The sequence below is a fragment of the Tympanuchus pallidicinctus genome, unplaced genomic scaffold (assembly GCF_026119805.1).
Source record: "Tympanuchus pallidicinctus isolate F22 unplaced genomic scaffold, pur_lepc_1.0 scaffold3, whole genome shotgun sequence".
Lineage (NCBI taxonomy): Eukaryota > Metazoa > Chordata > Aves > Galliformes > Phasianidae > Tympanuchus > Tympanuchus pallidicinctus.
The window spans coordinates 92307575-92320091 of NW_026294747.1; the positions used below are offsets into that span (position 1 = coordinate 92307575).

General features: G+C 37.0%; 1 protein-coding gene across 2 annotated transcripts in view; it reads right to left on the minus strand.

Annotated features, from left to right (window-relative positions):
- The window catches only part of ANKRD28 (ankyrin repeat domain 28), a 105638-nt gene that overhangs the window by 38780 nt on the left and 54341 nt on the right, over nt 1–12517 (minus strand). For both annotated transcript variants that reach the window (XM_052695607.1, XM_052695606.1), the window contains exon 3: nt 7504–7582. In XM_052695607.1, coding sequence (XP_052551567.1) covers nt 7504–7582 — 79 coding nt within the window. The remainder of the gene's footprint in view (nt 1–7503; nt 7583–12517) is intronic.

The following is a 12517-nucleotide window of genomic DNA, read 5'->3' on the forward strand; positions in this document are numbered from 1 at the left end:
AGTTTCTCCAACAAGACACGCTGCCAAGAGTGATTTACATTTCACAACACAGCTTTTCCAGATAACCCTGTATCTGAGGACAGTCCCCCTCTAGGTTGTTCTTTATTCCTTAGGAGGTGGTTTGGAGAAAACACTCCAGTTCTTCCCTCTCTCTCCTGATGCTCTGCAGAAGACAAAGCACCCTCAAACCTGTTGTATTGTGCAACAGAGATGAACTTTACATCCCTTACCCTCCGAACCCCAGATCACTGCAAGTAAATATTAGAAAATATATTATACCTTTAATAAATTGCCTTTTGCTTAAAGATGATTTGAACACATGCATGTGTATAAACTACTGGATTACGTTACCTCTATTGCTGCTGCACTAATCAGGGCATCTCTCACATTCTGAATGCCTTCTAATGCAAGTTCGGCAGCAATTTGATCTTTCAAGAGTGAGATTCATACCTCAACCCTGGCTCTGTAAAGATTGGATATTCCAGACCCCAGGGGCCTGAACTTAACTCCAGAAAATTAAATTCAACAATTAAGATATTTCCCCTCACCATTTAAACCTCTTGACAATATTTTACGAATTTTCTTTGCAGCTCTATTATTACGTCCTTCATTAACAGCTGACACACATTAAAACAGCTCAGTATGTATTTAATGTTCTTCTGGTTTTCTTTTTTTTTAATTTTATTTCTTGTAATGCTGCAGAGCTTGTAGGAAAACGATTTGGGGGCTTGCAAGAAATATCAAATACAATACAACCATTATTTTTGCTTGAAATTAAAAATTGGTTATGTAAAAGCAACTCTCCTTTCAAACTAACCACAAACTGATTTATTCCACTGCGTCTGTGTACTCAATTGAAATATTAAGCAAAATCTTCCAAATCTAGATCTAGAAAATTATGTCAGGCCATATCCATATGTCTCTCAGTACTCTGAAATGTGTTTCTGAAGCTCATGGTTACTTCACAGGTTTCAATATCCTTGCATGTGAGTGGGAGTTAACATCTCAGCACTTCTCTTGAAGAGACATCAATGAATGGTAGACTGGACAGGGAATTCTACAAGAAACAGCCACACACTTTCTTAATTCATGAAATGCAACAGAACTATACGTAGCTGTCTGTCACCAAACCACCTCTGGTTTCCTCACAGAACAAATGTTACTAGCTTCTGCCATGAGGTTCTCTTGCTCATTACCAGAAATTTAGAATTCTTCAAAATTTTAAGTTTCCTCAGAAGACTGATATGCATAACAGCTACAGCAGTTAACACTTCACTGCCTGGAAATAGACTCAGAAAAGGAATACAGTAAATACTGGCAAGACATTGTTGTCTTTGCTCACAGTACTAATTTAAAGTATTCAATTGCCTTCCACTATTCTGTTTGTGACCAGTATTTTTAGACTCTTAAGGACAATATTTTCCTTTAATATTGCACAAGATATGTTAGAGATTGTACACTATCATAATATAACAAATGAAACAAAACTATTTTCACTCACATATATGTAAATGGACACCTAGTGTTCTGTATTTGAAACTCTGAAAGCATGTTTATTTGAGAGTAAAAGATGTAAATGAGATGTTCAGAATGTATTAAAAAACAAAAACTGAACAACCAACATGATTAACATCTAGAATACTGAAACACTTTTAGAAATTATAGGAAGAGGATGTTTCCAATATAAATTATTGAGAATAAGCAATAGTTCACACTGTAATTAGATTCTATTTAACTATTTTCCTATGGGTTTGTATTGGCTTTCAAACCTTTCCCTTTTTGAATGATAACTTTTTATCTAGGACTGTGAAAATACCTAAAAGTAGCAGGCCGAAACAGCCAAGAGTTTACTGTAGAATGAACAGATGATGAAAACTTTTCCTCACACAGAAAAACATGCTAATACTTGGGGGAAGATGCTGGAAAAAATACAAACATAAAGACTTAGGATGACAGTTGAGGAATCAGTGAAATCTAGGTAATTGCTCAATGGAAAATTGGAAACTTTGAGAATTATAGCTGCAAAAATCATGAGTAAGAACTAACAGAAATAACTTCTACCTATGTAGGGGGTAAATGTGCAATAGGGGATCTATAGAACAGTATAAAAAGAAAAAAAAAGGCCTGGATTGTCTTGATCAGCCACACCAATGCTTCAACAATCACCTTTATTTTTACTGTTTACAAATCCATAAGAAAACAAACAGAAAAACAACTGATAGAGACATCAGGAGAAATGCTTGACAAAAAACTATGCTATCCTCCAGAACTTGGCTGCCTCGTCACTATAAAAAGTCAATTTCCTTTCAGAACTTAATAGCTTTTGCTATCTCTCAGTTACTATACCCTGAAACTTCTGTGAGTAGCACAAGTTTCTCAGACTCTGGGAGCCATTGAACATCCATACTTCGGTGGACGAGAACCTGGACATGAGCCAGCAGTACGCACTTGCTGCCCAGAAAGCCAACTGTGTTCTGGGCTGCATTAAAAGAGAAGAGGTCAGCAGAGAGAAGGAGGTGATCGTCCCCCTCTACTTGGCTCTTTTGAGGCCCCATCTGCAGTACTGTGCCCAGGCCTGGGGTCCCCAGCACAAGAAAGATGCAGAGCTCTTGGAGCGGGTCCAGAGGAGGGCCACTAAGATGATCAGAGGGCTGGAGCACCTCTGCTATGAAGAAAGGCTGAGGGAACTGTGCTTGTTTAGATTGGAGAAGAGAAGGCTCTGGGGAGACCTCATTGTGGCCTTCCAATACTTGAAGGAAGTGTATAAACAGGAGGGGGAATGGCTGTTCACGAGGATGGATAGTGATAGGACAAGGAGGAATGTTTTTAAACTAAGACAGGGAAGGTTTAGGTTAGATACTGGGAGTAAGTTTTTCAGCCAGAGCGTTGTGACACACTGGGACAGGTTGCCCAGGGAGGTTTGCCCATCCCTGGAGGCATTCAAGGCCAGGTTGTATTTGGATATGGATGTGGCTCTGGGCAGCCTGGTCTGGTGGTTGGTGACCCTAAACATAGAAGAGGTGTTGAAACTAAATGATCATTACGGTCTTTTTCAACCCAGGCCATTCTATGATACTTTTTCCTAAGCTTCATTTCAACTCTCAAGAAGAAGTTAGAGCTGCTTCTTTTAGCAACGTTCTACAGCAACCACGGCTGAGGGCAGTGAAGCTAGGTCTGAAATTAAAATTGTGGCTCACATTGTTGAAGGAAGAGGAAGCAGCCAGAAGATAGAGACAGTGTAAAAAGAACCCCTATGAAACCACACACCCTAGCATGTGGGTACATTTGCAACTGAAACTGAGGAAGCTTCGTTCCACTGATATGTTTGCAATAACAGTCTTTCAAACTGGATTGCTACTGCATGGATTGTTAATATTTGCATGGCTTAAGAATTAGATGAAAGAAACACAGCTGGAGTGGAACAGTGTCAGAAGGTCTTTATCATCTTCCAGAATATTGTTATTGTAACAACTATTTCCCAGCTTCAGATTCTTCCATTTTACAGCTGACCCAAGAAAAAGCACAACAAATACTTGTAAGCTGCCAAATCTTAATGAGACTAAGCCTGACTGCACATTCATGTCTGCTGAGCTCTGTGCAGTGAAAACATTGGGTTAAACAAACAGAAATGCCTCATGCTAGTATTTAAGTGTCAATGCAATAACGGTAACTAAACCTACTCAGAAGTAAACACTGTAACTCATGTTTCTCCTCATGAAGTGTGAAGACTTCAGTGAAAGCAATAATAGTTTACATGGCACAAAGAAGCAAACTCGAAGAAAGTTACTAGTTGAGAAAACATAATGGAAGATCAGAAGTTTGTCCTGCTCCTCTCACTTGGCTGAAGCGACAACTCTGATTGTGTTAAAAAAAAAAATAAAGTAGGACAAATGGAAAAAAATGTATTTTTAAAACAGGAGGAGCCTCAGCATTACAGTCCACTTGCAGAACTTAGCTGAAAGGAGGGCTTGAGTCATTATAAGGACTTAGCTGATAAAAATCAGTTCCTGACATTCAGTTAAACAGTGTCTAAGTTATGCTGCTTTTCTACTTCTCGTAGTCTGTCATCAAGTATTTATATAATTAAATTCAGTACACTTACAAAAAGTAAACAGTACCAGGATGCTGAGTTGTACATATATTGTAATAACAGAACTTTGATTGGTGTTATAACTCTTTACAGAATAATAGAAAATAAAATGTTTCTAAAATTATTAGTGAAAAACGATCTTTTGTTCCATCATTCTGTATACTATAAACAAGCGCCTTTATGCCTCAGATATTTACTGTTCACCTTCCTACCTAACAAACTTAGTAACACTCACTGCACAGTTAGCTACAATCTGGAGGAGAGATGATCTGAACGTCCAGATTTCTGCAGAACACAGTGCTATCATGATCTGCTTGGAAAACCCTTCAGAATCCTTGCCCAGGTGAAAAACAACAGGGGCAGATCACAGATCAACCCCAAATGCTGGTGAAAAAATAATTCATTTAAGATCTCAAAGCCAAAATGATCATGCTTATAAGACTGAAAACTTACTCCACAGAACTCTGTAAAAAGACAGAATTAGTTTTATCTTCAGAATATGAAGGGTTGCTCACATCTACAGTAAAGCAGTATAAAGTAACAGCAATTTATGACCCAAAATCCATCTCTGAAGGGACGTAAAAGAAGTTCCAGTGAAATTTTTGAAAGTATGTCTGTGTAACAGATGATACATGCTTTAGCAAAGAATAGAGAATGATGAGAAAGAATCAGAAAAGAACCACTGAGTAGAAGTGGTTCAGTAACTGACTTCAGTAATTTTGATGTCCATTTCAAAGGAATAATAAAAAACTCAAGGCAAACAGTTCCCAGAAGATTGCTGGCTTAGCAGGAAAACTTCAGAGTGGTTCTTAAGAACATACCAGCACAACTGCGTTAGAAGACATTACAAGTTACAAAGTCAACCTTCCATGTGGTGAGAAATGTCAGGATGAAAATAGCTTACAATACTTGTTTCAGTTTCCCATGAGAACATATTACATTGGTCAATTATAAGGCACACCATTTTTACATGCAAATTTACTGAACGCAGAAGATTTCTAGTCAAATATGTTAGTTAACTGCTTTCTCACTGTTCAAAAAGGGTTGTAACATGACAAATTTCCTTCAAACTTGACTGTAGTAACAGATGTCCTTTATTTGCTCCCCAGTGTTCACATTTTATAACAAAATGTAACCTAAATCCATCTCCAAGGAGAGATTTTATCTCCAGCTGAACCACAATAGATGAGTTTTCTGTATCTTTATGAAATTGAGAAAATAAATACACTTATGATCTGTTAAGTGGTTCCAATTAAATTCCAATTACAAGATGGAAGTTGGACAGAAACCTAGACCCAATCTCTCAGAGAAGTACTGGTGCAGTGCTTCAGATACAGCTGCAAGCATTCTCACTACACAGATGACAAGACGTCAAACCCAGCATTCAGAAATGAACACTAAATTAGTGACTTCTTTTTAAAGAGTCTCATTTGAGCTGTTTGCCAAAGATTCCTGACTATAAGTAGGAAATATTACAGATCAGTGCCCAAGTACAGCACAGCCTGTCAAACCAAACAGTCTTAACATGAAGATATCACTTTCTCACCCACTGAATGGATCCTCATCACTCTCTCACAAATGCAGCAACACTGCAGCTGTGCCTCCTTCACTGTAAACCCCCAATTCACTCCCAGATCACCCCTCCTTTGGGAATGTGAAGCACTACTGCAGAAGACTCAATCACATCATTCACATCCACAGCACAATGCGAGAGCACATGCAGGTTAGACCAATACTGCCTCAACAGTCCACAGCATTCAAAGCTCTTGATACTATTTTAATTGTTTTATGTAAGCAAATTATCATTTTCATTAATTAGCATTTATCTGAGTATCAATGCCTCCCAGTCCTCCTGAACAATCTCTATATGCACAGCAGCAGCCCACATCCTTTCCTCTGTGCAACAATTCAATTTTGTACTATGTGTGCAGTGCTAATTTTTAGTTCTCCGCTTCCCCTCTTTGTTCTTCAATTTTTCATCCACTTACTCCCAGGCTGCATGCCCAAATAGCATGACTAACCCTTCTTCTCCAATTATTATTGCCCAATCAGAGTCTTATTACATTAATATCCAAATAAAAACGTCTGTTCTATTACTAGCCTGAGAGGAGGAGTGATGGATTTTCTTCAGCCCCAGTTCTGGTGACTGGACCCACACAGATCAGAAGCTTCACTCCCAGAAGCAGTTGACTACAACTTCACAAAATTTGTAACATGGCTAATTATTTTTATATCACTGTGAAAACCTCAACAAAAAAGAAATATCCTTGCCAAATTCACAATATCCTCTTAGAACAGAGAGATCATTGTATATTCTCAAGAGTCACAAGAACTTGTTTTTCACTTGACAGGGATGAACAGCATGCTTTTCTGACCCATCTTGTCAGCAACACAGTTGAACTTTTCTGGAAAAATTTTTCTTACATGATCAAAAAATTTTAAACTATGACATATTTCCCTAAGAAGTATATAGTTATACACAATGCCACATTAATTATAATAATGTATATAATTACATGTAATATATAGTGGAAATATTACATTTTGCTAAATTATAAATAAATTAAGTCATACCTGGCAATTTCAATTGAAAATCTGGAGGCAACTCCTATATACTTACAGTGACACTTACTTAAAGTAAAATTTGCTGTTACAGGTTGCAATGCGGGGAAGGAAAAATAGCCAACTGTGCATGGGTAGTGTTTGCCATTAAGCAGACTGAGCACCTAAGAAGTTCTGCAGGACAAGCTTTCATCTTTGCATCTAACCTTAGAGCATCGTGAACTTAGCTACCTGATGGTTAAGTCTGTCCAAGATTAAAGACAATCAATTCAGTAGCTCAGTCAAACTGTGTTTTTAAGTTCTTTTTCAGTTTGTTTCTCTTCCTTTTTAAGCTTAAAATGCACTGTCTTACAAAACTTGTGCATTGTTTTAGTGAAAATAAATAGAAAATGAGAAAAGCAGTTTTAAAATTTCCGGCCAAACCGATTTATATCCTCTGCATGTAAGCAATAGCAAAAGATAATTAAAAAAAATATATCACCAATTTCAGATTCTTTTCTACATTCACTTTTTTTTTTTCTGAAGGCCAATTTAAGACCAAAGCAATGCTGCAAACATCTACATGTAACACAAACATTATTACTTCTTTAAAGTGGAGTATCTAAAGCTGATCGAGCTACAAACAAAAAGAAATATAACTGAAAAAGCTTTCTACCAAAAGCATTTTAGAGCACAACTACACAGTATTGTAACACTGATAAGCGAAAAACCCAAACTTTCAGTATAAGCTTCTTCAGATTTTAGTACATTAAATACCTCAGTAAAAGCTACACAAACTAAGATGTGCATAAATAATTTTTTGAATGTGCATAGAGGTAATTTTTTTTTCCATTAACAGGAACAGAACATACCAGATAAAATAAGCAGTTCAATAATTTCTGCATCTCCCAGATAGGCAGCAGCATGTAAAGGGGTCCTTTTCTCATTATCCTGTGGTAAGAGGGGGGAAAAAAGGTTTTATTCAAAATAAAAACTGTGTTTTAGCATTCTGCATGAGTTATGAAAAAACACTGCATAAAAATGCATCTTCCAAATATTACACATTTTATATTTTAGAAAACATTGTTACTCTAAAGATGTAGGCCACATTTATTGAGACAAGCACACCTCTCCCTAAGGAACTGTTACACCTACACAGTCAGCTAGCACGTTTTCCTGAGATACACAGGTTGACAGATACTCATCACACCTGAAGATAAACCTATAAGTCAGAAATCACCACTCACTTGTCTCCAGAAACATGAACTTAAGGCTGTTCTGCACATTTAAAAAAAAGGTGCTTCACCTCTATATATTGGTGTGAAATGCTTTCTTTGGGAAGTTGAATGTCAACTTCAGCAATTACTTTGAAAATAGGAAATAGACAAGAAACTGGAGTGAGTACAGGCAGAAATGTAGAGATTTCAACTGATTTGTTTACTGCAGATGAGCAAAGAGGAGGAGGAGATATAGTTCATTTTGCAGAAGCACTCCAGAAGATACAGATAAGATCCAGGAATGTGGATAACTCAGGCTGATCTTGTGTCCTTCTGAAGTTACAAATAAGCAAGAATGTTAACAAACACAGAATTTAACAAAAACAAGAACAAAAATCAGCCAGTTTACTCTTCAGGGGATGGCTGCTGAAAAACTAGAAAAGAAACTGATCTTCATGAGCATCCGGGATTAAGTTCTCCTTAGATTTCCAAAGCATTTTAGTAGAGCTTGAAACACACTGTGAGGTCAAGGGAGGAAGAATCAAGATGACAACGAGCAATGAATTTTAAGTAGCAAGACATTTCTATTAATTCAATTGTTGTTGATAATTTCAGAAAATTTCATTTTAATTGACTTGTGAAGATTTGCTAAAATCACTGTAATTGGTGAATTCCTATTCGAGAGTTATTAGCATGCAGGAAGAAAACTACAAGTATGAGGCAAGAGAGATCCGATAGCAAAGAGTTACTGCTGGAACGTACAAGACAACTTGACAACTCAGCACATTCCAAACTCCACAAAAGAAAGCAACAAAAAGCACACACAAACCCACCGCTCTTATCTGCTGCTTAACACTGTTTTGTCCCTGCTCAGGAAAAGTTCAAATCACATATTCACCGTACTATCAATGTTTCCTAACTTCATTTTTATGAATTACTCAGAAGGGGATTCAACACTGAGCAGTATGCAACCAGGCACTGATGCACCATGAGTAAGCAACTAATAGTACATATTTATCATTAACACCACATAGTGCCAGGATGTCTCAACTGTAGATTGCACAACTTCTGACAAAAATTAAATAAAAGACAGCTCCTGGCACTGAGGATTTGAAATGCAGGAGGAGGGAAAAGTAAAAAAGACTGGAAGCACAAGGGAAACATTAATACACATTAAGCTTGCTGTTCCTCCAGCCCAAAAGAAGGGAACAGTAACCAGCACTAAAAAGCAGCTTTCCTTCCTCCTATCTGGGAACACTGGGGTACTGTATAATAACATGCAATCCCACTTGAGCCTGTTTGATAATGCTAAAGTGCCCACAACCTACAGTACAAAAATGAGTGTAACACTTCACTGTCTTCAACCTCACTGTAGAACTAGAGCAAATAAGACAAGTCATGAATACCCCTTTCTGCAGAGAAATATTCTCTTAAGAACACCACCAAAGACCACATACCCCATCTCAGTGATAAAAGTTGTGCAAGCAGTCAAATCTGATCTATCAGAAATCTTTCAACACAAAGGGACAGAATGAAGTTGCTTGTTTAGAGAAATGTTAACTACCAAGCCTCTGTATGTTTTTCTGAAACACCAACGATCCAAATTTCTGGTGAATCCAACTCATATTTCCCCAAATCCTGCCTCTACTAAAGGGAAAGAGTTGAGTGTCATGAAGCCACCAAGACACGGAAGCAGCAGTGTCTAAAAAACTCAAACCCAACTCCTGATTTTGCTGAGATGCTCACATCCTCATATCCTGGGCCAAATCCAGGGCTTGGTATTTCAGCAATCCCAAAGCCCAATTTCTATCTATATCAATTTCAAATGTTCTGCAAGTTGAAAACACTTTTGTCTGACTCCTTCCTCAGTTTCACAGCTGTAAATTTTTATTTTTTTAAAATAACTTGCATGTGGGAGAATTTTCATGTCAGTAAAGAACCATTTTTCAGATCTTCTTACTAAAAAAAAAAGAAAACAACAACAAAAACAACAGAAAATCTGCATTCAGTAAGCTCTCATCAGCATGCACATGTCAGCTTCCTTTAAAAAAAATCCAACTTTATTCAAATTGAAGACTTACATTTCATTGGTGAATTTTAATAAAAGATATCAGGGTAAAATTAAAGAAAATTTTATACTTTATATGCAGCTAAAACACTGCCATACATATCAACTACTTTTTATTTTAAAAGAGTAATCATTTGAAGAACAAATTTCATCAGCAAATTTAAAAATATAAGCATTACAATCATTACAGCAAGTAAAATTAATCCAGCTTTCAGTTTTAAGAAGCAACTTTGTGAGCTAACAGTTTGCAGCACTGGTGCATCATACTAAAACAAACTGGCACACAAACGGCCTTAGCGTTGTTTCTTCAATATCAGGAACTTAAATGACACTGAAAGGAACATTCCATAAAAAGAAGTTTTGCACATAAAGCCACAGAATATCAAACCCTGTTGGTACTTCGCCATTTAAAACACTGCACTATTCCTAGGGTAGCCTTTGGCAATGAAGAACAATGTTTTTTCCAATTTAAAAACGTGCAAGGGAAATCAGCATATGACAGCTCTAAAGATCCTATGATCTAAGGCTGGAATAAAATACTAAGATCAAGGAGTCCAACCACTGACCCATCTCCACCCAGGCCCACTAACCATTTCCCTCAGTGCCATGTCATACTCATTTCTTGAAAACCTTCGGGGATAAAGATTCTATCACCTCACTGGGCAAACTGTTCCAATACCTCATCACTCCTCCTGAGAAGATATTTCCCCAATCTGAACCTCCTTGGTGCAACTTCCTCTTGTCCTGTGGATGTTATCTGCAAAAAGAGGCTGACCCCCTCCGTGCCACAGCCTCCTTTCAGGCAGCTGTGGAGAGTGATAAGGTCTTTCCTGATCCTTCTCTTCTGCAGACTGAATAACCCCACTTCCCTCAGCCTCTCCCTATAAGACTTGTGCTCCAGAACTCTCACAGCTTTTTACAACTCTCTTCTTCTTCAACAAACTTAGAACAAAAGCAATGCCTCCCTTGTGACATAAAATATTGTCTTTCACTGTTTCAACAGGTATTTCCATGAAGTAAAACAACAGAGAAATTTAAGGCGAAATTAAACATACAGCATTTGCTTCTACCTATTCTTTTTTTTTCTTTTTGACTATATATCCTTCCAGATAAAAATTATCTTTGTGTGGGTACTGTCTTTGCAAGCAACTAGGAGTTAAGTTAGTGAGAAAGAACTTCTGGTCACTCCCAGGTTCACTGATAGTACATATGAACGCAAACATAAAATATCTGCAATTCTTTAATAGCATCAAATATCAGAGGGGTCGCTCTCAGTATCAAGTCACCAGTGCTGCACTTAAAATACACTAAGATACTCTGCAGATTCTGAGACAGATTTTAGAATCACCCTTTTATAAAACAGAACGATTGCTTACTCTAAATATTTTTTTTTTCTTTACCCAAAACAGAATGCATCTAACTGCTCAGCTTCTACATTTAGACTTCATAAGAGTTAGCTTAGGTACACAGTTGAGGCCATCGAAATTGGGGATGCTAATTCTTTGGAAGGATGTCCAACAACAAAGCATTAATTACTGTCAACGGAAAGTACTAAAATATATCTATATATATAGATATAGTATATAAATATATAGTACTAGAGTTTCCAAACATGTAAATCTGTAGCAAATAACTTCATTTCCCATCTCTATCCTGAGTGTAATTTATCTGTGATTTTTTTTTTCCTCAGGTTTTCTTTTTTTTTTTTTTAACTCAATTGTTAACTCAGAACACCATTTAAATTATTTGAAATTCATAGCTTAATTAGAACACATAACTTGATGTTGTCAAAAAAAATTTCCAACTGATTCTGACTAGCAGCATTTTTACAAGCAAAACTGTATCTTCTCCTATCTCAAACTTAAAATGTACCTCCAATATAGTGAACAAGATATAAAAAAAACCTCTCTTCTGCATGCTCAAAAACAGGATGAAAGCACAGCATTAGCCACAAAAATCAAATATATATTAAACAGCTAACAAAAAGTATTGTTTGAATCCAGATAAGTACCATCATAGCTTGAAAAGACTAGATTTGCCTTGCTGATTTCATTAATTGCTTGAACCATGGCTCATGCTAGTATTTTCATAAACACTTGAATTGCATTCATAAGGAGCATTTCAGAAAGCCCACGCTAAACCTTCTGTAATAATGGCATTATCACTAAGCCTTATTGTATTTTAGGACATATCCTCTTTATAGAAAATATTAAGACAGCAAATCTAGCAAGTAAAAGAAAAGGCTGTTCTGTACATAATGCTAGGGAAACACTAACTTTCCTCCCCAAAATTTCAAAATCAAAATCAAATGCTCAGCAATTGCAGATGGACAATCCAAAGAGCTGCCCAGGTTTTGTAGATAGGGATATTTCAGAAACAGGATGGAGGTTTGGCATGGGCCTGTCCAAATGGATGAAAGTGGGATGAACCTCCACCAACTGAGAGACATTAAAAGCTATACAAATTGATCTGATCTACTCTTATTTAGTCATTAAAGGAAGTGATAAGAATTTTGGCTGCAGAAAATTGTTACCCATATCCACATTTCCTCCATGGGAAAAAGAACTTTTAGGTAGGCAACTCAGGCTGTAGCAACAGCGA